Source organism: Protopterus annectens, chromosome 5.part1, assembly GCF_019279795.1.
Source record: "Protopterus annectens isolate FY-2018-M chromosome 5.part1, PAN1.0, whole genome shotgun sequence".
NCBI classification, from domain to species: domain Eukaryota; kingdom Metazoa; phylum Chordata; order Ceratodontiformes; family Protopteridae; genus Protopterus; species Protopterus annectens.
The window spans coordinates 65,893,953-65,919,001 of record NC_056736.1 but is presented as its reverse complement, the minus strand read 5'-3'; the positions used below and the strand labels follow the sequence as shown (position 1 = coordinate 65,919,001).

General features: G+C 38.3%; 1 protein-coding gene across 3 annotated transcripts in view; it reads right to left on the bottom strand.

The window, feature by feature from the left end:
* DIAPH3 (diaphanous related formin 3) overlaps positions 1-25,049 on the bottom strand; it is a 4,946,160-nt gene that overhangs the window by 739,322 nt on the left and 4,181,789 nt on the right. For all 3 annotated transcript variants that reach the window (XM_044072887.1, XM_044072888.1, XM_044072889.1), the window contains one exon: positions 8,844-8,979. In XM_044072887.1, coding sequence (XP_043928822.1) covers positions 8,844-8,979 — 136 coding nt within the window. The remainder of the gene's footprint in view (positions 1-8,843; positions 8,980-25,049) is intronic.

The following is a 25,049-nucleotide window of genomic DNA, read 5'->3' as shown; positions in this document are numbered from 1 at the left end:
TTTGGTTTCAGTGTATAACAAAAATAAAGGAAAATTAGTTGTTAATAGATGGTTGAGTGAGAAAATAGAAATAAAAGTGGAATAAAACAGGGATGTCCAGCAAGTAGTATATTGTATGCATTAATAATGAATGCATCAGTGAATGAAGTAATTTTAACTTTAAAGGAAGCTAAATATTGCACAGCAGAAGGAATTCAGATTTCAGTAATGTTTTCTTTTGCAGATGATTTAGTATTAGTTGTAAAAAATGAAGAATGGATGAAAACACCTCTTAAGACACTTAGTAAGGAATTAAGGGTGTTAGGTTTGCATATTAATGAAGGAGAGAGTAAGGGACTAGGTTTTCCAGGTATAATAGAAGGTATTCAGTTTAATAAAGGAGAGAGAAAATTTTTAGGAATAAAGTTTGGTAATGAACAACAGAGAATAATACAGTGGAAGAACATGATAAATAAAATAAGACACATTTGTATGTTTTGGCAAACAGTCAAACTTACATATAGAAAAAAAGCATATTTACTTAACTCAGCAATATTATATAAAATAGCTGGCAAGTTCTGTAGTGTAGTGGCGATCACATCTGCATTACATGCAGAAGGTCCTGGGTACAATCCCCAGTAGAATCACTGTGGGTGGCCACAGTGGTGCAATGGTTAGCGTTGTCAATTCACAGCATGAGGTTCTCGTTCAGTTCGATTCTTGGCTGGAGTGCCTTCTGTGTGGAGTCTGCATATCCTCCCTGTGGTCAATGTGGGTTTCCTCCGGGTGCTCCGGTTTCCTCCCACATTCAAAAGGCATGTAGCAGGAGGACTGGATACCTTAAATTAGCCATAAAAGGAATGTGTGCACGAGTGAGTGGCATTGATGAACTACCATGGCAGGGCTAGCTACCCAGCAGTGTAAACCTTGGCTCGAGATGATTGCCACTGGGGAAGTGACAGCCCGACCACATGTGCAAAATGGGAAAAGGGGTTGAGGATGGATTAGGTAAACTAGCTCAATTTAGCAAGTTTGTTTTTGATATCAATTAAATTTGAGAAATAATTACTGTCTGTGTGGTTAGCATTTATATGAGGATCGAAATTAAACCTAATTAAAAGAGGAATTTTTTATGTTTCCAAAAAAGGTGGAGGACTGGGTTTAATAAATCCAGTTAAACACATATCATCATTGAATTTGTATAAAGTATTGACTTGGACTAAAAGACAGAAAAAGACATAAAAGACTTGTAGCAAATATAACGAAATTAAAATATAGAGATATTTGGGAGAAACAAACATTTTAAAAGAAATAAAGGAATGCTAACTACAGAAATGAGAATATAACAAGATAAAATATTGTTATGAAAGATTTATATAAATAATATAAAAAAATAGAAAAGAATGATATGAAAATATAATGAATAAGTTTTGTTATATTTTTCCATGAAAGCATTTGGAACAAAGAAAAATAAAACTATAAAAGCAAGAATTAATAGATGTGAAAAATATTTTGAATGTACAGAATTTTATGGAGATTATCCATAAACAAGCTTCCAGTAAAGGCATATATGCTATATAAGAAGGTAAGGGAAAGAAAGAGTTTGTGCATATTGTGGAGAAATTGAAACTATGGAACATGAGTTTTTAAAATGTGAAAGAGTGAGTCAGTTATGGAAAAAAATATGTTAAAAGGAATGCATAAAGGCATTGAAAAGTGTAAATATTGATATGATAAAGTATGGGTACTATAAAAATTGAAAAAAAAAAAGATGTGGATAAATGGGATGAAAAGTTGTTTTGCATAATATGGATTATCTGGAATGAAAGAATGAATGAAATAAGATTTAATGGAAAATGGATACTGTCAGAAATCTTGAAAAAGATACGATTCTGGTTATGGAAAACATTGGGGGGGGGGTTAAAACAGTAAAAAAATATAGAGGAAAATATGTAAAAACAGTTGTAAATAATTGTAAATAATTTATATATAAATTTGTACATAATAAAGTACATTACGAATTTTAAATAATGAACTCCTACTCTTTTCAATAGGCACCGTGGAAACTTTTACATCAACCTGCGCTACTACCATGTTAAGCAAAGCCTCGATTTAATGTCTCATCCCAAGGATGACACACTTAGGAGTGCAGCACCCTCCTTATACTACACTGCAGTGCCAGTAATCAATCTAGCTGGTGTGAGAAAAGAACCCACAGCTTTTTGCATGAAAGTTGAGCGCGCTACTTGTTATGTCACTGACAATGACTTGATTCTGCATGTTCTGTTCCTACAGTATCCATTTATTGCTCTGCAATTTGCTCATTCCCCTTTCTAAAGATTATACCTCCATTTATTTTATCTCTTTTACAATATTTAACAATTATATTGCAGTTTGCCTTAGATTTTGATTTCCATTTTATAGCGTTTTTTTTTGTTGTTGTTTTGGCAGCTGACAGCTTTAAACTTAGTAAAGCTTTACGTCTAGGCAATTCAGTTTCTATACCCAAACTCAAAATAATAATTTCCACAGTTACAATAATTTTATTCCCCCCAACATTTCTAACAAACTACTATATAGCGATGTTTTAAATCTACCAACTTATTGCATTTCCAAAAACATACTCCCAAGTACCCTTCTCTTTCTGATCACACCTCTTACAATTGCTGTCTACCTGTGGAGAAATTCTCTGTCTACTTGGAGTATAAAAATACCTATGAGGACACTTCCATACAAAATGTGCCTTACGAATATCTTCTCACTGCTCCTTCATATATTGCCTTTACATTCTCGTTCCTATGTAATTTTAAACCTCTTATGGTTGATTTGAACGGTTATGTACTATTTTATATGCCCGACTACTAACAGTGTCTGTTCTGCACTCAACTATAAACTCAACCAGAGCTGGATTTTCACTTACATCCCCCTAGCCCTTTTTGTTTGCCTATACTCTACTGTCAATCGCTGGTAGGTGAAGGCGGTCTCCAACCTGCAGTGCAATATTCTGCTTGGCCTCATCACACTCTATGACTTACCTTCTCAAGTTATTTGCTCCTAATTCCTTGGTTCCTTTGACGATGTTTTCCAGTAAAGTGCAGCTCCCTCTTGCCTATTTTTGTGCACCAATAAAGACCAAGATAAAGATGCATGGTGATGAGGTAAAAACAAAACACTTGCACTTTCCTATTTATTTGTTAAAAAGAGAGAAATTCAAGGAATGGATAGCGGAAATTAATTGGGAGTTATTAGAGAAGATCATAGCTGGACTTAGACATAAGCCACCTTGACAGCCACCTAGGGTGCTGCTCTAGCAGGGGAGCTTTTCCAGTATATATATATATATATATATATATATATATATATATATATATATATATATTTTTTTTTTTCAACAAAAAATGGTTTCTTTAAAATATGTTGAATGAATACAGGAAAAACTAAAAAAAAGACACACTGTGAGAAAAAGGAAGAAAAAAGCAAGCTGGTGGTGTAAGGTAGACCAGGATGGGGGAAATGGGTGGGGTGTGTGTGTGTGGGGGGGGCACTGTGGAGCCTTTTGCTTAAGGCACCTGTTGACCAAAGTTCTGCCCTGAAGAAGATATACATTTCTTTAGAAGGGATAGCTACAGATTGGGATAAAATGAAAACTGAGTTAAAACTAGGGTAGGTATAAAAAAAAAATTATTTAGAGGAGCTTGCAAAGGTTAAAGTATTGCAAAAGAAAGTAAATCTCACATAACTCCACTGGCATATGCTAAAGGGAAAATAAGGGAGTATTTACATGACTTTAGAAAGATTGTGGTTAAGCAAGTACTTTCTGATAAACCCAGAGAAAAAAAACTGTTAGCACAATGACATCGACAGCAGAAAGTAAAATGGGTTGTTGCTAAACTTAGGCAGCCTATGACAAGAAAACTAAGCAAGGATCCTATAATGGTATTACAGGTATTTTGGAAATTCTATGCAAATTCATATAACGCAGAGAAATGGTGAATCTAGAAACAGCACAAATGAAAGTATTTATGGAATAACTAAATATGCCAAGGTTAGACAACGATGAGAGTCTCAAGAATTCATAGCTAAGATGGGAAGGGATGAGATAAAATGGTGAATTATCAATCAGCAGGGAAGAATCCAGGAAACGGAGGATATTCCTGTGGAAGGGTTGTTCTATACTGGGAGTAGGGAGACATCTGCTCTTGCAACTAGCATTTTTTTTTAAAGAACTGGTCTAAAACTGCAATTCAAAAAGATGACAGCTGAAAAACTGAATTACATTCTGGCAAAAAAATCATTTGTGCAGCATGACACAATACTTAAAATAAAAATTCAGTAGTGGTTTATGGCATCTAGTAAGCACAAAATTGAATGTGACAAGCCTTTGTTTTAATTTACTCATTAAACAGACAGACCTACTAGGCACAATCTGGGAACACTATTTAGTGAAGTAACTTCCTCACACAGTCGTGTAACTAAGCAATCAGAAAATGAATCAATCAGAGGATAAAGCTTATTAGTAGTTCACAACCTTTATCCTCTGCATGAAAATGCTAAGCATTTCAACTATAGTAGGAAAGTTTTACTTTCTATAAATTGAATGACTGATTCTTTGGCATCATATTAGCATCAATGTAGTGCTAGCTAAAACACTGTGGTCAAACAAAACCCTACTGACATATTCCTGTGTAAGAAATATTTTATAGTGAGGCAAATGCACCATAGCGAACTAAACAGATGGCCACTTTGTGACTGATTACAATAAAAAGTACACAATAACAATCCAAATCTAAAGAAATGTAGTGCCTCTAATCTGGAAACTATAAGCAAAATCAAGGGCTAGAAGTGTTAAAAACAACTATTTCACCATAAAAATCTGTTTTAATTTAAATACCTAATAGCAGCTAAGAAACATTTATTTATTTTATTTATCTATTCTCTAATTATCAACTTAATCAAATTCAGAGTTGTGGAAGAGTCATAGCCATCCCAGATGGAACATCAGACCACTGCAGGATGCGCACACGCTCTCTCATAAAGCGTGTACACTAAGAACATTTTAGAGAATCCCCATTTCATCAACAGTGTCTCTTTGAAATGTCAAGGGAAGCAAAAGCTGTGAAAAACCCCATTCAGACCCAGAGGGATGAGCAGATTCTGCAGAGACCACACCCTAGCCAGAATCTGTCTGTGAAGCAACACAGTATTAATCACTGTACCACTCCAGCCACAGAGCAAGTAAACACAACAAAAAAATGAAACAAGAATGCTCTCTATAATGCTCTAAGTTTTATTAGAAGAAACTGGAGTTTTTATGCTAGTTCTGTTACATTAAATGTTATTTAAAAATATAAACTACCTTATTTAACAAGACCACCTCTTTACAAATATGATGACCAGTTAGCATTTTGCAGCAATAAAGCAAACTAAACATGTCATTCCCGTCAGCCTAACCCATGGTTTATGGGCAAGATGTCAAGGACACCACTTCCTATAATGTAATCCAAATCAGCACCGATTCTCAACCTCTAAAAGTAAATTTTCCACCCAAAACAACCCAGAACAGGAAAAAGCGCAAACACATCATCTGCTCTTTTCTGTGACTGAAGTATATGTATTACAACTGTGTATAAACCTCAGAACCTCTCTAGTTCTGATCCCAAAATGTGTTCTCATGATTTCCTATAAATAGACACTGACAAATGAAAAAGGCAACAAACTAAATCTGCAGAACTGCAATCACAAAAATCAGTTACAATACGCAATTTAACTAACTTTGGATGAGTAAGCCTATCAGATACATTAACAGTGTTTAGTTTACTACAATTACAGCATCTAAGTGTGCCTCTAGCTAACAAAACACTAACCTTCTTATGGTTCAAAAGCATTGTCTGGAGCCAAAACTTCTTTGGCAGTACTGATACTCAGTATTTAAGTTGGATGTGAAACCTCTGTCTTTTCAGATCATCGTAAAGTGTGTCAAATAATACCCAATTTGCCTCACAGTATTTTCCATATAACTAGTACCATTATGGGGTCAATACAGGCATACCATGCTGAGATTTTGTATTTGATTCAAACTGAATTTTACTTTATACTGTTGTCAGGTACACTGCTGCTTGCTTCAAAAATTTCTTAGAGTTTCTTAAGAGATCGATATTACAGAAGGCAAACTTTGCCATGCTAGCTCTACCATCAGTACTTCTGTAACATTTGACATGTGTAAATGTTGCAGGAATCTGACGCACTGAGTATTTGGCTCTCAATTGGTAGGAGAAGGCATCAAGGCAATGAAGAGTGGGAAGATCACACTACTCATCTGTGTATTTCCTTTAGCCTCCCCTACACTGGTTCCCCCCTCCCAAGGGTTGTAATGCAAGGGTCTTTGGCAACTAAACTAAGCTTGAGCTGTGCCCATTATGAGATGCCTGCTCACACCTTAATCCATGCTTTCATTGTGGCTCCTCTAATCTTAACACAGAGTGGTGCTCTACTGGGGGGGGGGGCAGACCTATATCATGCAGTAAAAGCAAGTTGACCAAAATATCCTTCTATTCCATGTACTTGGACAGGCTTCAAACACTGTGGCAACCTCTTGAACTTAGGATAGTAGCATCACAGGCTGACACCTTGGCCCGGAGTTCAAAGGATGCACATTTTTAATACATCAATGTGTCATTTCGCTGCTGGAGCCCCATTTCATTCACTACTCAGCAACAACACCAGTCACTGATACTCCAACGACATAACAATGGCAGGATATGGACACCCATGCTAACCGAAGAGCAGTGGGTGTTTACATTCTGATCCCCACACCAGCCAGCTTCCTACACACCATACACTGACACAAGTTAACTCAGAAAAATGCTCATTTGTACTCAGAGTAAGATGCAGCTGGGGATCAGGCTAAAATACATTTCTAAAGCAAGAAAGCCACCCTTATGGCCTACCCACAAGTCACTGTTTCCAGAACAGTTTCCATTCCCATTCCATGGGAGTAGGAGCATGACCCTTAGTCATTACTTCTCTCACAACTAATTCAAAAGATACTTACTGAAACCTAGTTGTCATCAATGTAGTCTGGCTGGGACTTGTGATCTTGATGATTTCCGCACTACAACTATAAGACCCACACTCGACATAAAACAATTCTCCATTTCTGCAGGTAGGCTTGAATGGACAATATGTTTCTGTTTCCAAAAAGATGACTTGCTCAAATGGCTATAAAACGAAATGTCCCTGCACATAAGTATGGTTTCTTGTGGGATATTTCTGACTTATAGCACTCATAAGCTACTTGTGTAAAGGCTTCCATCTTGCAGTTTCACTGATGCCATATTTGCTCTAAAGTTCAAATCATACCACTCAACCTCTCAGGGCAAGAAATCTGGATAAAGCCAGAAAGAATGGGGGACAAAAGCCCAAAAATATGGACAGAATTTAAATATTGCTCCTATAAACTTAGAAAGTCGTTAGAATAACAGGTTTTGCATAAGTACGCATTTTCTGAAGGATATAAAGTCTGATATTCAAATGCCTGTCATTACTTAGTATTATTTAGTGACTTTAATCTTCAATGAGGAACAGACAAAAATATGAGACAAAAATCTGGACATTCTGCAAAAAATCTGTACAGTTAAGAGGCATGCTTCAAGTCACTAATCTCATCTCCTTCACAGTGTCTGTAGGGTGTTCAAGCTGCAAGTAAATACAAACAGAAACAATAGAATCAAAAGCCTGAGAAGAAAGAGGGTGCTCAACATCCAAGAACTGCAGAGATCCAGTAGAAATTCCCAGTTCTATTACTTGATTCTCAGAGCTATACTCTGCAAAGGCTGATAATGCAGAGTGCAGAATACAGGCTCAAGTTAGGGATGGGAAGCAAAAACTGACACTAAAAATTCAATGGTCTGGACATCCAACTTATTCCACCATCAAAACAGACGATCTCCATGGTGAGCTGAAAATCAAATTCAGAGTAAGCCTTGTCATGCACTTTGTGGTTTAGAAAACATGTAAATCTCAGTAATAACAACTGAGGTTACGTCCCTCCCAAATAAGAGTCGCTCCATAGCCCAGGTACCACAAATCCCCAGGACCAATATCCAGGAAACTGCTCTGCATCAAGAATGAAGTCCGGGAAACATGCCCAGTTTTATCATCTACTAATAACCACAGAATAATAATGAAGTAGTAACGAAGTAGTAAAAATGCACTCAAAAGACTGAGCTCTAGGTTATACAGTGGGCTACTATTACAACCAGAGAATATGCAAAACAGTCATTACGTTCCCCACCTCATAAACCAACACTGACTACTGAGTCTCTATGAAGCAAGCAAGAAGGCACTTCCAAAACAACTCCAGAGTGTTCAGGTGACCAGTTTTTGGCATTATGTGGCAAGACAACAAAATCTACCTAGATAGCAAGAATTATCACCTCATTTCTCATACTCAGTTAACTGCTAATAACTGTTGAGAAGCAGATGTGAGTTTGGAAGATTAGTCATTTTGACCATTTAATACAGAACTCCTCACTATAAGAACAAAAACTGGAAGAAGCCATTTCTTTTTTGCCTGTTTTGCTCCAGGGTTACTGGTATAAATGAATCACATCATTTACCTCAAGCTGGTGATAAATCTGAAGCCATCCAAAACTAACAGCATGTATTATATAAATACATATATATTTTTACATTTTAGACAACCTACATTACTTCAAGAATTATACATTCAACCAAGAACAAAATATATTTTGCCGTCAACATTCATTAGGAAAGAGGCACTGGATAGTAAATATTCTAAAAAAAAACAAGAAGAAAATACTTTGCAAATATGTCATGAATGCCTCTGTTTCATGGATTCTTACCTGCATTCATCTCCAGTAAGCGTTTCTTTTTTTGTTGCCTTTCTCGCTTCTCCTTTTCAGCCTTTTCCTTTGCTACTTTAGCGCGCTTCTGTTTTTCCTCAGCTTCTCTTCTTTTTACATTCTCCTTTAGGGCTTTCTACATACAATAACAGAATAAAATACACCAACGCATTATTTTTATTAGTGTTTTAAGACTGCAAATTGGGGAAACAGAAACTATCAACCTAAGAAAATTACTTTTACATAAACTTTGTGTAAAAATATGAAACACTAGTTGTTTAAATCACTCTTAACCTAGTATACTAAAAGGTAATTGTACTGTAAGCACCTTAAACATCATAGGAAGAGGAATATATGCAGTTTTCATGGCAGCGAGGCTGCTACAAATTACGGGTAACCACCTCAACTTCTTGTCTCAATAACCTTTCTTTTCCAGACAGTATTAAAACAAGAGAGAGTATTTTTTTTCTTATCAGCAAGGTACATAGCTAGGCTACCTGAAAACAATTTATAGCCAATTAGGCAGGATATCTAGCAGCTACAGAAGTGCAGTCATTCTGAAAACTATTATCACTAAGATCAGCACTGCCGTCTCAAATGCAGTATCACAGCAGTAATCAATATCTGAAGTATGCTGCAGGCTACAGAAAACCCAAAAACATTTTCCTAGTACTTAGGAGAATGACAATCTCTTTCAGCTTTCATTTCACAAAGACAGAATTTCTGTGTAAAAGGAAAACAAATGGAAAAGAAATACCCTTAGCTTAAACTGGGAGAAACTGAAAAGGTTAACATCAAACAAACACAATGCACCTGATGACCTTAACAGTATTTTATCTGTTTACAGTGTCTCAAGTTCTAAGCCTTATGCACTTCTTTAGGTAAAGTCTAACCAGGTTGTTTTTCCATTTGTTGTAATTTCTTGTGGAGTAAATTACAATAAAAGTTAGATACAAAACTGTCACTTTACAGCATCCCTGCAAAATAAAACACCAAAAATAATATCAGCCAAAATGTACGCAGGCAATTCATTCTTCACCTAAGAACATAATTACTGATGCCATGGAAAGTAGCTTGGCAGTGGAGAGGAAATGCATTACTTGTTAATTTAGTAGTTTAATCTTTAGTCTTTAGCCCTTGTTCATGCATCACTAATGCAAGAATATTTTTTATTCCCAGAACAAAGCAGATAGAAAAAAACACAAGCCACTTCTTAACAGTACATTTGTTCACACTATCTGATAAGTTAGACAGCAAAACATATTTCTGTCAAGACATTTTCTCTTAAATTACAAAGTACAAATATCTTAGGACTGTACATATATCACCCACTTAAGAAAGTAAAATGACTGTAAGAGTGCTTTCATATTTCTACCCACCCCAGATGTTGCTGGAGGGCTGTAAAAGGTCTTTACTCATTCCATAAGTGCCTTCGGAAAAAGGGTAAGTATAATAACATCATCAAGCCCACCAGTGTTTCAAAGATAAAACATTTGCCTTAACATTCCTTTTAAACGGAAGAGTCCATAATAATCCACTCCAATGTTTCCCTGGGTTTTGTAACACTCGGATTCCCTTTATAAAATTTATGAGCACTATTTCTGAAAAAGCTAACATTTTAAGCATTGGCATCTGTTTGCACAGTATCATTTAGGTGCCCACAGAAAAAGTGAACACTACGCCAAAATTGCAGTAAAATTGTAATCAGAAGACTGCAAATACATACTTGGAAAAATTAGTGCTTTATGCCAGAAAGGTGTCAATCCCCTGTAACTTCCTGATACTTTTTTATATCATTTTGTCCCCTACTGACAGCCAAGCATTAAGCTCTCCAATGACCCAGTTAATACATTCATTCCTCTCCAGTTGACAACTGGTTCTGTGTATGGGGGGGGGGCACGGGTCTACGTTGTATTATCGAAAATACGGTTCATCGAACCGTACTTCTGATTAAGGACTTTCGCGAAAGTGCATTATATCGAAAATGCACTTTTGCAGAAAAATAAAAATAAAAACTAAATAAAAAAAAAAAAAACACTAAACACAGTTATGCAGGGGGGGGCAAGCCACCTTGCACCCCCCACTCCCCCTACTTTAATATTCTCACACTGAGATTGCACTACAGTGGGGAAAAGGAAATATTCCCTTATCCCCACTGTACCACGATCTCAACAAGAGTTTGCTTAGTTGTACATCAACACTACATGTTGATGTACAACTAACGTTACATGCAAACCGCATGGTTTTTTTTTTTGGTTTTCTTTAGCGAAAGTGCATTTTCGATAAAATGCACTTTCGCTAAAGTGGGCCCATGAAAATGCGGTAAGATGAACTGTACTTTCGATGTAACAACTAGGGCATAGGGGGGGCACATCATCAAAGCAGCCATCAAGGTTTATTGTTTTGAACATTAACTTCATCACCACATTAGCCTGACAGCCACATAACACAATATTGGTGACCAGATGTGTGTGTTCCCATGTGTGCAAAGATCACAGCTAGAGAATGAAATTATTGGTGAGATATGTGCATCCATAGTCCTTAATGATATCTACTCAGTCTCCAGATCTTTGCTGGAAGACTGCAATGCAGAACAGGCTGTCTCCCTTCAGGTGGGGAGCTGGCATTTTTCACTTACTCCCACCCTGTCCTACTCCAGTACCTGGGTCACTGATCAATGCTGGGTCATTTAGGTTGCAGTGTGGACTTTATCCCTCTGTGCCAGGGGGCCTGCTCCCACCTTATTTAATAAAAAATTACCACTGAGGTAACCATTATTTAGAAAAAAAAGGCAAATATTTGCTTTTTGCAACAACAACAAAAAAAATGACTGTCTTTTTACCTTTTTTCACTGAATTTGTGAAAAAGTACCATTTTCAGAAATATTCTGTTCCAGTAGCAGTTATGACTCCTATTACTTTCATTTCCATTTTTATGAGACTATGACTGCAAATGAAACATACTTTGATGGAAAGAAGATAAAGTAAATCTTTTGATAGTTGAGTTTTTCAGCTGCCATCCTGACCAATATGCAGCGTGTATGACTTGAGAAGCAGTTACTTCAGCAATTAATTACCATTTCTGCTTTTAGGGCTTTGTGATGAACAACACAATATTTGAACACTAAATGCATTCAACATTAAGCAAGCTAGTGCCAGACAGTTCTAAAATTGCACTGTGATATAAGTATATTGATTCTCTTTCTCATCACACTCACCCACTCCATTTAAATTATATGGATGCTGTACATGCTCAGTATGCAGGTAACACACAACATTAAGCATGAGTACTGGACCCTGTATTCTGCAACAAAATGTGTAGTACACCACAAGCAAAAATTCAGATGACATCTTACACAGTACTGCTCAAATGCCAAACACTTTCTATACCCACATCCAATGACAGAGATTCAGCTAATTTCTTCAGATGTCGACCATGTTAAGTGATCGTGCTCTAGGCACGCCTCCTTGAAGAAAGAAGACCATTTAGTGACATTAACAGCAAGCACAATTTAGCATCATCAGAATACATTATTTGGTCTCTCCCACAAAATATTCTAGCTCTCCTAGACTGATACCAAGACAATAGGGTGTTACACCCCAGTCCTGTGTGTCAAATTAACAGTATGGGGATCCTGGCAGCTATTCAGTCTCTAAAACAAATCTTACCCTGTACCACCCACTGACTACCTTCATACATCCATCCAGATCCAAAAATAGCTGTGCTAATTAATATAATCTCTGTAAAACAAATAACATCAAAGATAAATGTTAGGATAATGTCTGCAGCTAAATTAATTCCTTAAGCATGCCATAACTGAACAGTGAAAAGAAGCATGGCAAATAGACAAAGTACAACATTCATGTATGTCCTCATAGAACATCTTAAAACTAATTTATGATATAATTGTCATTTCCAGTGAATGAGATATTTGAATAGGTGACTACATCTCAGTCTTCAGAGAACAGCATACTTGATTCAAACAGGAACTTCACATCATCTTTTTCCTAAACACCTTTATTAAATTATCACTCAAGACATAGGCAAACATACATTAACAGAAACAAATGAACTATTTTAACATTTTCCATTGAAATACAATATACATCACATATATTTTCTTAGCTACTACCATCAGTCCAAATTTACAAAAAAAAATTGCTGAATTCTTGCCTTCCCTTAAACCTCACTCCTCCTCCTCATTATGCATGTATTGTTCCTACAATTTCCATTTACTTCTATGTACTTCACATCATCTCTTTTTTTTTTAAAGATCCCTCCCTCCATTTTTTCTCTCTTTTATAACAGTCAATACCTTAGATAAGGTTGGTGTGGACTTTGATTTCCGCTTTCTAGTAATTGCTTTCTGAACAGCCAATAGAATTAAACCTAATAAGGCCTTACTATGTCTAGACAATTCAGATCATGTATCCCAGCTCAAAAGAATCATTTACCTACTTACAGCCATTTGCTCACCAAATATTTCTAATACAACACTTTATAGGGAATTTTTAAAATCTGCCAACTCATTAGACTCCCAAAACATAAGTTCACAGTTACCTCTTTCTTCACCACCACACCTCCATCATTTGCTATCTACCTAAGGAAAAATTCTTTGAATTCTACTTGGGGTATAAAGAAAATATGCAAACACTAACAAGCAAAGATCTTAAAACCTTCCTAAACATTCTAGAGTTGGCTGCATACGTGAGAGCAATATATATATATATATATATATATATATATATATATATATATATATATATATATATATATAAATATATCTATATATGTATGCCTTCCCACTGATTTGTAAATTGATTTTCCAGTCTCTCTTCCCATTCTTTTCTAACCTCCTCTGATTGATTCTTATAGTTATCATGCAATATGTTATATGCCCAACTAATTGTCCCGTTTTAAAAAATTGTTTCTGTTCCAGATTCATCTAAAAACTCTACCAGAATAGGTCTTTCACTAAAAATTCCCCTATCCCTTTCTCTTTATCTGTACTCTGAGATCAAGCCCTGTCATGGAAGGCAGTCTCTAGCCTGCCATCCAAAAGACTTCTCGACCTCATCCCACACATTACCTTTCCGAGTTATTTGCTCCCAATATCTTGGTTCCTTTGCAGGATCCTCCAGTAAATTCCAGCCCCCTCTTGCCTATTTTTTGTACCTCCTACTTGCAGTCACCCCTAACAAAATCACGTTTCTCCATTCTTGTATTGGCTTGGTTCTTAGAATACTTTCTGCTATTTTATAAATATAATATTCTGTTTAGTTATTATCCTCCTTAAGGATATGCATCCAAAAATCCCACTTTCTCTCTATTTCTTGAACTTCCCCTTGCTTCGTCATCATCCCTTTCATAGGTTCATAGTATGATACTAGGCCCTTTCATAGGTTCATAGTATGATACTAGGCTATCGGCCCAGAGGCCTTTATAAGCCTAGCCAAGAATTTCGCCCATGTCTCCAGGAAAAATTATCATCAGTTTCCCCTGTCCAGTAAAGACACAGGTGGGATCCCAGGGGGTTTATTTTCTTTTTCCCATCCAGTCGTACAGGTTCCTCTTAAAGAGGGCTAGTGAGGTACTCCGACATGGAGAGGGAATCTATTCCCCATATGGAAGAGTGTTTGGGACACAAATCTATCCTGCTAACAAGTTCTATTAATGTTGTGAAGATAGGTAAAGGCTGTCAGCCTAGCCAGACAGAATTTTGTAGATAATTTTGTCATTTGTAAATATTAATGTAAGCCACAGGCTTGATCTCTTAAATGTGAAAAGACTGCATTGGATATTGAACTGTAAATGTGTAACAGTGCACTCAGTGCACTCTGTTCTAACAAAGCTGATAAGTCAATTCTTTGATGTCAAAATTCAAAGCCGATATGTCTAGAGGGAGGCATCCTGCCTATTGTTTTAAGACCAGAGTTAATGGCTAGAATTTGCATGTATAAATGTCCTTTATTGCTCTGGTTTCCGACCAGGTGTAAAGAATGTAAATGTAGTTTCTGTTAGCCTGGGAACACCAGAGAAGTGTAAGAATGATTTCATGTAAAGCAGCTGTGTGTTATCAATTTAAACAGAGAGAATCAGAGAGCTCTGAGCATTTGTCTTGATAACATGCAACATCACCAGCATTGCCTGTTTCCATATGTAAGTTATTTAGAACTGTGTCTTCTCTTAGAAATAGCTAGGAATTAGGAAGATTAGACTGTTTTTCTGTGTTGATGTCATAACTTTTCTACGCTATTATTTTAAGTATTTCTCTGTGATCTCTGAACTCTTGACTAGTACTGTGTAATAAGAAGTATTGCCTTATGTTTTTATTATTAAATATTTTTAACCCTTTCAAATGTGGCTGTTTTATGTAGTTAATTTAAGCTCTAGAGTACATTGCATGTCTATGGTGATACTGTACCAAGTCACTCTAATAAGCCTTGACTGTTCAGTCACACTTACCATTTGTATAATAATATTGTACAGTAATAATTGGACACCCTTTCAGAAGGGCCTTTGAGTAGCTGATATTAGTGGGTGCTGGCAGCTGGAACTACCTTTTAGACTGGGCAGAAAAGGGGCAGAGCTGAACTTGTGCCAGCCTTCCCTAGGAGTGTCTGTGTGGTTGTATACAACTCTTATCTCTAAGTGTGTGTGTGTCAGCTATTTGGGCAGGGACATGAAGCACTGGTTGGACAGAGAGGGTGCTGGAGGTTTTTAGCTTGCCCACTAGGCTGAGATCTGGACCCTATAGCTGTGCCAGTGGGGAGTCTTATTGCGGACCTGGACAGAAAGGGAGAAACTAGCCCTAGACTGACTGTGATCTCTGTGTGCTCTTAAGGGAAATTGTACTTTACTGTGTGTGTATTCATTATCCTTTCCCTATATGGAAGCCCCTCACTAGTGTTAGTGTTAAGGATTGAGACTCCTTGATTGCTAGGCCAGTGCACGGGCGTCACAAATGTCACACACCAGGTTGAGGCCTTGTGTGTGAGTTGCGCGAGTGGAGTTTGACTTACTAAAATGCAGCAACTCCATCAAGGCTGGGTCTCTGAAACGGCCTTGTATGCCAGACACAGGTCACATCTGAGCAGTCTGTATGAGACTGAGTAGAGGGACAGGGCTTTTAGCCTATTGGTATAGGACAGGTGTTTGAGTCCCTGGGTTTTCCTGGTCAGGAGCCTTTGTGGTCTCTTCAGCTGCTGCATGTTCTTAGCAAGGTACATGCTGAAGGGGGCACTATATTCGATAATGGGTTTGATAAGGGAGGCATACAGGGATGTTATGACCTCCTTTGTTCATATATGAAATACCCTTACTTATGAGGTGGGCCATGTAGACAGTCTTCCGAACAACGGAGGCAACGTGGCAGTCAAAAATCAGTTTGCTATCAGCTTGGGTGCTCAAGTCCCTCACGACTGTGTGTGCGCTTAGCACATTGTTATTAATTAATTAGTGGGGGTGCTATTTTGCCCAAAGGGGATAATGATGCATTTCTTCGCATTCAGTTTGAGGCCATGCTTCTGGTACCAGTCATTAGTTTGGGTAAGGCCCTCTTGCAGGATATTCACATCACTAGGGGAATTTAAGATGGCACCCAGCTTGCAGGCATCTGCAAACTTGGTCAGCCACAGACCACTGGTTTTGGCTTGCACCTCAGGAAAGTATATCCCAAACAGTAGAGGGCCCAAGACTGATCTCTGGAGTATGCCGCTCGTTATGGGTCTACTACAAGAGGTGACACACAAAGCTATGTACATCTTCAAAACATGAAGTGTAACCTTCCAGAAAGGAACAAATGCCCTAAATTGACAGATGCACCTACAGGCATTATCTAACCTAAACTTAAGGTTGCCCATGGTAAAGTGCATGCTACAGCCTGTGCTTGTAGTTACACTGATCACTGTGTGTTCTTTTCTTATCTCCTTCCCCTCCCAGATATGTAATACAGTGTGCACCTAGGATCACAGGATGTTACTAGGCTATAGGCCCTGAGGCCCTTATAAATTTAGCTCATGTTTAGACAACTCAGCACCCAAAGGCCCTGACCAGCAGGGACAAAGGTGGAATCCCAGGAGTGTACTTTCTGTTTCCCATCCATTTATTCAAGTTGCACTTAAAACAGGATAATGATGTACTCTGCTTCATGTGGAGAGGGAGTCTATTCCACAGATGGGGGAGTCGCTGGAACACAAATCTGTCTCGCCAACAAGTCCTACTGATATCACAGACTAGGTTGAGGTCACATGTACAGGTTGCTCAAGTGGAGCTTGACTTGCAGATATGCAGTAGTCCCATCAAGGCGGGGTCTGAGATTGCTTTGTATGCCAGACAGAGGTCACGTCTGAGGAGTCTGTATCAAATTGAGTAGAGGGACAGGGCTTTTAGCCTGTGTAGGGTAAGTGTTTGAGGCCCCGGAATGTCCTGGTGAGGAACCTCTGTGGTCTCTCCAGCTGATGCATGTGGTTTGCGAGGTACATGCCAAATGTGGCATTATACTCAATAACTGGCCTTGTAAGGGAAGAATACAGGGATCTTATGACCTCTCTTGTCCCTGGATGAGATACCCTTACTTATGAGGTGAGCCATGTAGAAAGCCTTCTGCACAACAGAAGCAACATGGTGGTCAAAAGTCAGGTTGCGATCAACATGGGTACCCAAATCCCTAACTACTCATTGTGTACTTAGGACGTTGTTATTAATGTGATAATATGTGGGGACATCACTCTCCCCAAAGGGGATAATGATGCATTTTTTGGCAATCAGCTTGAGGCCATGTTTCTGGCACCAGTCATTTGTTTGGGTGAGACTCACTTGGAGAATGTCCACATCACTTGGGGAATTGATGACTGCGCCCAGCTTGCAGTCATCTGCAAATTTGGTCAGCCATAGCCCACTAGTTTTGGCCTGCACCTCAGAAAAGTATATCCTGAATAACAGAGGCCCCAAGACCAATCACTGGGGTATGCTGCTCATTACGGTCTACTGGTTGAGGTGGCTTCCCCTATTTTCATTAGGTGGGTTCTATCAGTGAGCCAGTTTGCTACTCATCCAGTAACATATGGACTGATGCCTAGTTGAGAGAGTCTATCTATTACGCCCGAGTGGGAAATAGTGTTGAGGGCTTTGGCCAGGTCAAGGTAGGTGGTGTGCACTGTCTTCCCCTTGTCCACAGCTTTGGTGACCGTCTCAAAGAAGTCGACCAGATTTAACAGACATAACCTGCCCTTGACAAAACCAAACTGTGAGGGTTGAATGTTTGGAGGTTGCCAATGTCCCCGTTAATGAAGTCCATAATAATCTGTTCCATGGCCTTGCAGATCAGGCTAGTTAGGCTGATGGGTCTATAATTTCCTGGATCAGTGGATGCTCCACCTTTGTGTAAAGGGATGACAGTGGCTGTCTTCCCCTCAGCTGGGACAAAGCTGGTACTCAGGCTTTGGTTGAATAGGGTGCCTAATGGTGCTGCAAGTTCATGCCTGAGCTCATGTAGGATGCAGCCTGGAATGTTATCGGGTCCCATGGAGGCTGTATTTTTTGTTTCTGAGAGGGCAGCGATGACCTGTTCCCTAAAGATAAAGGGTGGGGGGAGCAGGTACTGGGGATGTCCTGATTTACTGATGGGAGGGATAGAGGGGAGAAGTTTTTGCTGAATATGTCAGCCAGTAGATTGGCTATATCTACAGCATATGTGTATGTGGTGTCCTTGACCACCGGTTCTGAACAGATCTGGGTGCTTCCTTTGACATTGCGGATATATGTAAAGAAGGCCTTATGATTGTCTCTAGTAGATGTGACCAATTTGGACTCAAAGTTAGCTTTAGAGGATTTCACTAGTGCTCTTATCTGCTTGTTCAGGCTAAGGAGAAATTGCTTCCAATTGGGCACCTTCTCCTCCTTGGTCCTGGATAGCAATTTTTTTCCTTTTGTTATATAGTTTATTTATTGCAGATGTCCACCAGACAGGTTTACTCTTTCTTGCTGAGTATGATTTTGACCTGTCAGGTATTCCTGATTCCATGCATCTATATAAATTCTTGTATAGTACTTTGGTGTAGATTTGGACATTATTGCCAGTTCTTACAGTGGGGGAGGGGCTGTGAAGCTGTTTATATCATCCCTCAGGAGGCTGTAATCAGCTTTGAAGAGGTTTGTTTGTTTGACCCTAGCTGGGGGGGGGGGGGTCACGGGAGATGGAGACTTTAAAGTGACCGCTTTATGGTCGGATCTTACCAGGGAGGATGATACCATAGGGGTGCTGCAGTGGTTACTCATGTTGGTTAATATCAAGTCCAAGATATTATCACCTCTTGTGGGGGTATCGACTAGCTGTTCCAGGGCATTTGCACTGATAAAATCGAGGAATCTCTGGGCATGTGTGTTCTGGCATGAGAAACTTTTCCAATCTATGGTTGGGTAATTAAAGTCAGCCAAAATCAGGGTTAAAGGGTTGAATCTTGATAGATTTGAAGAGGTCCAGATAGGTAGAGTGGGCATCTTGAGTCAAATTTGGGGACCTGTGGATAGCTATAATTTGAATAGGGGTCTTGTTAATGGTTAACTGCACCTGGAGTGTCTCCTGTGCTTCATACTGTTTGACCAGCATGGAGGTGTGTGTGTCTTTAATATATACTGAAACTCCACCTCCTTTGGCTTTGCTGCCCACATTTTGGGGTCTGAGTGTATGATAGCATGAGTAAGCAGGTAAAGCTGCGGTGCTCTCCACAGCTTTGAACCAGGTTTCTGTGACTGCACAAATGTTAGCATCTTCCAGGTTAAGAATGCTTGCAATGAGTGCTGTTTCATGTTTAGACTCCCAGCGTTTAGCAGCTTGACCTTTAATTTGCGTTTTGTTGAGATTTTTATGTTGGCAGCATCGACCTCATGACTTTTCATAAAAAAGTCACTATGGGGGAGGCAAGGGCCTTTGCCAGAAGCTTGAAGCCCAAATGAGACAGATGCAGGCCATCTCTAGCAAAGCATCGTGGTCTGTCTATTATATTTTCCCAGGTTGTCTGGCACTGGACCCCTCCTGGAATGACACCAGAAACTAAGCCAATTGTTAAAGTCATTAATTTTCTGTTTGTATTGAGGCATCATTCTGGGTGATGGTAGAATGCTGCTTAAGGCTAGGGATATACCTGCCTGGGACACACATTCAGCGAGCTCAATCATGTCTCTCTTCATATAGCCCAGGGAGGTACGTTTCAAGTTGTTTATGCCAACATGGACTATGACAGAGTTATAACAGTACCTGTTATTGAGAGACTTGAGCGTGTGTGTGATATGGCGGATTCTGGCACTTGACAAACAACTAACCGTGACTTTCTCCTTATCCAGCCTGGTGAGAGACACATCTATGTGTCTCACAATGGAGTCTCCTATGACTAACATGTTGGGTTTATGGTTAGGCCTTAGTGGTTGCGAGACACTGGTGTGTGGACTATGCATGGTATGTGGTGTGGATGGTTGTGGAATTCTCATGTGTTTTTGCCTCTGAGGTCTCCTTTGTTTGGGTTTGTTTTTGTTGAGATTCTCCGCATATGTGGGTGTGTGGTGTCTACTTATTGTGTTGCCAACCTTCTCAGTGCCAGATATACTGGCTTGTGAGGGAGACAGCATAGACTCCAGCTTTTTTGTGTGATTGCATCTCTCTCAAATTGTGGATGTAATAGATGGTTGTCTCAGGATGCTCATATCACCCAGGCTGGCAGGAGAAACCATAGGAAATTGTCCATCCATATTTGTCAGAATCTGAGGGAGAGAGGCCAGGGAGAGCTAAGGGGTAGGCCTAAAGCCCAAGTGCTTAAACCAAAACGAAGAGACAGAATAACACTTTAAATGCAGCACAGAAGATGCAATTGAACACTTTAGAGAACAAGTAGCAGAAAAGGCAAGTTGAAGTGACAGAGTAGGAAGAGGAAACACAAATACTGTAAAAGCAGCTGAAAACATTTTTTTTTCTAATCTAGACATTCACTTTTGTAAAATAAAGAGAAAGTATCCTATTTCTGCATATAATATAATCAGTGCTCTTTTACACCCTACCCCTTCCTCAGCAGTCCAAGATCACAGCATATGAACATTAAACTTGCTTTTATCCAGCATTTTTTCTCATTACATGGTAAAACATATACTTCTTACAACTAAAAAAGCACTTGTTTACTTTAATGTCTTTAACACATACAAGAGTCACTGAAAACACTCCCCCCAAATGTAAAATACCCGACTGCACACTACACAAATTGTTTTACTGTATCTAACATGCAGTTTATACCACAATAAAATGTTTTATACAAATACTAATAATAAAAATTGTTTTACTTTCAGTTACTCGCCCCCCCCCCTTTTACTGTCCTACTAAATATTAATATAAAGTGGAGATTATGCTTTACAGTCTACCCACAAGTTTAACTAAGTCAACAAAAACCCAGTATTTTTCAGCCACTTTTTCTTGCAAAACCATATTTCACAAATGTGATAAGATCCTTCTGCTTGCCGGCTCACTTTTTGTTAGATAAACTTGCTTTTTTATTTCCTTCTCAGCGTGTTCTGCATCAAAAAATTATTTTGATCCTCCAGAAAAAAAAAAAAAAAAAAAAAGAAAAGCATGTTGAAGACAGCTGGATACAGCAGCTTGAATCAAACAATTGCCTGTTGACATTCCCTGATTGCTAGGATAAACTTCCTTCTGTTTTGCCTGCTGTACAGCGAATACTCATTTTCTACAAACACTATGCTGTCTCCAGTTTTTAATACTTTGCCCTTCTGCCACAATTTTTTTTCAAGATCAACTCTTTCTGCTATCATGATTACATCTTTGTTAATAATAGGTTTTGACTGCTTTCTCATGGCTAGGTTTGGAGCATGCACTCGATGTGCCATTTCAGTTAACAAATTCTGCAGCCAAACGCCAGTCCAGTTGCTTATTTGTGCTTTCATAAAATTAATAGTCTGTTCCTTCCAGTTTCTCTGGTACAGGAGAAAACCTTTGTTTTCCTCTGTGTACTTAGTTTTCTAACACTACTATTTTTTTAAACAGTTGCCAGCTTTTACTTCATGTCATTCTCTGATTTTTTTGCAGCTTTATCAGTTCATCTGAATGACTAGTTAAAGTTTCTTCTATTTTTCCAGCCCTTTGTTCTTTGAATTCCTTTTTCTCGGTTCCTGTTATCCCAATGGGAAAGCTGAAGTTATGCTGTTGTATGCAAATGAAGAGTTAATACTTTAACATATTTTTAAATCCTTATAAGCAAAATTTTAAAATAAAAACATATCCCATTGTTCAGGACACCTGTAGAGTAATTATTTTACTACTACATTAACTGCTCACCAGAGCTTCACATTAAACAGAATAGGAACACAAAGCAAAGTGAAAGGTCACACCATTTGTTAGCAAGAGTCCTCATGTATAACACAGTAACAGGGCACAGGCAGTTCATTTACTTCCTGTTACTATGTAATCTATGCACCTGAAATCAAGTGCTTTCCTAGCAAATGCTAGGCATGTGACTAGAAAATGCCAAGAGGACAGAAGTTCCAAACTTCATGGAAAGTTTTCACTTGTAGGCACTCTTTTAATGGCAAGAAACCAGAGAGAGCAGTGATAACAGTAATACTATCAACAACATAAATTCAGTCATATTTATTTACTTATTACAAAGCATTGTGTGGGAGTCGTTTATTTCTTTGCTTACAACCATTACAAATCACTGGTGATCATCAGAAGCAGCCATCTATATAAGAAGGGTGTATGTAGATGGAAGCAGGGGGCAGTTAGTGACTAACGACTTAGTAGAGGTGGGAATAGCAGACTTTTAAAATGATGTTGGCTATCTTTTGGGGGGGCTGTAGTCAGGTGTGATGTGCAATCAAGAAGGGGAACTTTCCATGACCTACATGGAAGTGCTTAAATATATTACTGGGGTCATTGCTTTCATTTTTCTCACAACCACACAGAGGACTACAAAGGAGGAGGCTATGCTTTGGGGGTAAGTCATGTTGTCTGCGAATGCAGAGGTTAATTACATGATCACTATTGAAATGATATGGCTTGTTGCAAGGGCAGTGTACATCTCTGAGAGCAGTATGGCCATTATTTATGTGTGACTTCACTGTCAGAGGTGGGGGCCCCCTCTCAGAATGGGTACACTCCATTTGGACAGTACGGATGGAAAAACAGCTAAAGCTAGTAGTTGCTGTATTTTAGAAGCACATTTAAGACAGAACTCATGTTCAGGTTTTCAACTTGTTACTTCAGTATTAAAATCTCAAACCTTTCTGATGCAGGTGAATTTAAATTTACCTCAAAACAAATGTGAATATTTTTCATTTCTCTCATATTTATGATTTTATTTAGTTTTGTCCCTATAATTTACTCTTAAAACTGAAGAATGAATAGCATTATTTCTTTGACATCAAAAGTAACATTTTCTTTCTTTTTTTAAAAAACATCTTTATTAAATTATTACGTATGACATAGGCAATCTTATATTTGTATAAACGAAAAAGAAACTACATTAATACAATTTTAGTTGCAATCATTATGCATTCCAGACTCAGTTGAAACAACTGTAGTTGTGAACATTACACAACTTATAATATATCCAGTCACTGTCAATTAAGTATTACATAGCTCATTCCAATCCTGCCTTCTTTTAAACCTCATTCCTCCTGTGCTTATAATGTTTCCACAATTCACAAATTTTCCTCTGTAGTTTGCTCCTTCTCTTTTCTAAAGATCCCAATTCCAGTTGCTTTACCTCTGTTACTATATTCACTACTTTTAGTAAAGTTGGTTTAGACTAGGTCTAGGCATTTCCGATTGTGTATCACAGCTCAAAAAGATCATTTGCTTAGTTACCCCAGTTTGCTCACCCAGTATGTCTGACAAAGCAGTCTGCAGTGAATCTTTAATGTTCAACAACTCATTATACTCCCAGAAAATATGTTCCCAGTTACCTCTTTGTTCCTCATCACACCTCCAACATTTGCTGCCTACCTGAGGAAAAATTCTTTGGAGGCTACTTGGAGTACAAAAATACCTATGCAGAGATCCTAAATCTTCTACACTTTGCTGCATATTTGGAAGACATAGCTATATATATATATATATATATATATATATATATATATATATATATATATATATACCACATTATCTCTCTTCCCAATCATGTCTAAGCTTCCCTGATATTCTTAGAATTGTCATGCAATATTTTATATGCTCTACTAATTATTCCTTTTTTAACTGAACAAAAGTAAAATTTTCTAGCATTCAAAATGCTACTTCAAAAAAAGAAAGCATTACTGGAAACTGCAAAAGCATTCAATATCAGTGGTCACCTGTTTTACTGCATTTGCATCTACAAGTACAACTTTACTACAGTTTATAATTGTAAATCCAGATTTGTCACCCTAAGAATTTACTAGAAAATACAACCCATGTTTTCAACTAGCCCTACAAGGCCATCAGAATGTGCCACGTTGCATTTCATCCATTTTCATTACGCCTAAGTACACCAATTCTACTCAAGGTGGTATAAAATGCTCACTACGGAATTTGTCTTTATTGTATTACAACAGAAATACTAAGCCGCAGTGGTTAGCGTTCTCACCTCACAGCACGAGGTTCTCCCGTTCGATTTTCGGTTGGAGTGCCTTCTGTGTGGAGTCTGCATGTCCTCCCCACAGTCGAGTGATGTTAAAGACATGCAGGTAGGTGTGATCGTGAATGGGAGTGCCTTCGTTGAAGGTTGTGTGTCGGGCTGGCAACTCATCACCATAAAAATCCACTGCCAATCATAAGTAGACTGGAGTTCTGCTGTGGCGACCTCTAACCAGGAAAAGCTGAAAGTCTAAAGTATTACAACAGAAATAATATATTATGTATTTGCCATAATGATATATCCAGGTTTTCTTGTTCCATCTGGCTCAACAGTTGGGTTATTGGATTTGACCAGATCCAACCTCAGTGCTTTTTAAAAAAGCTTGTATCCAGGGCTCTGAATCCTCCCTTACCTTAAATTCCTCTGCTTCCTAGACTATCTCAGATCGGGCTCATCTGCTTGTAGCTAGCACTACACTTAACGAGTACAATATAGACCTAACAACCTATAACTAGGCAACAAGGAACAGGAATAACAGCAGCTGGCTATCAAAAAAGACAAATTCCACCTGATCAACCAGGAGTCAAAAAATTGA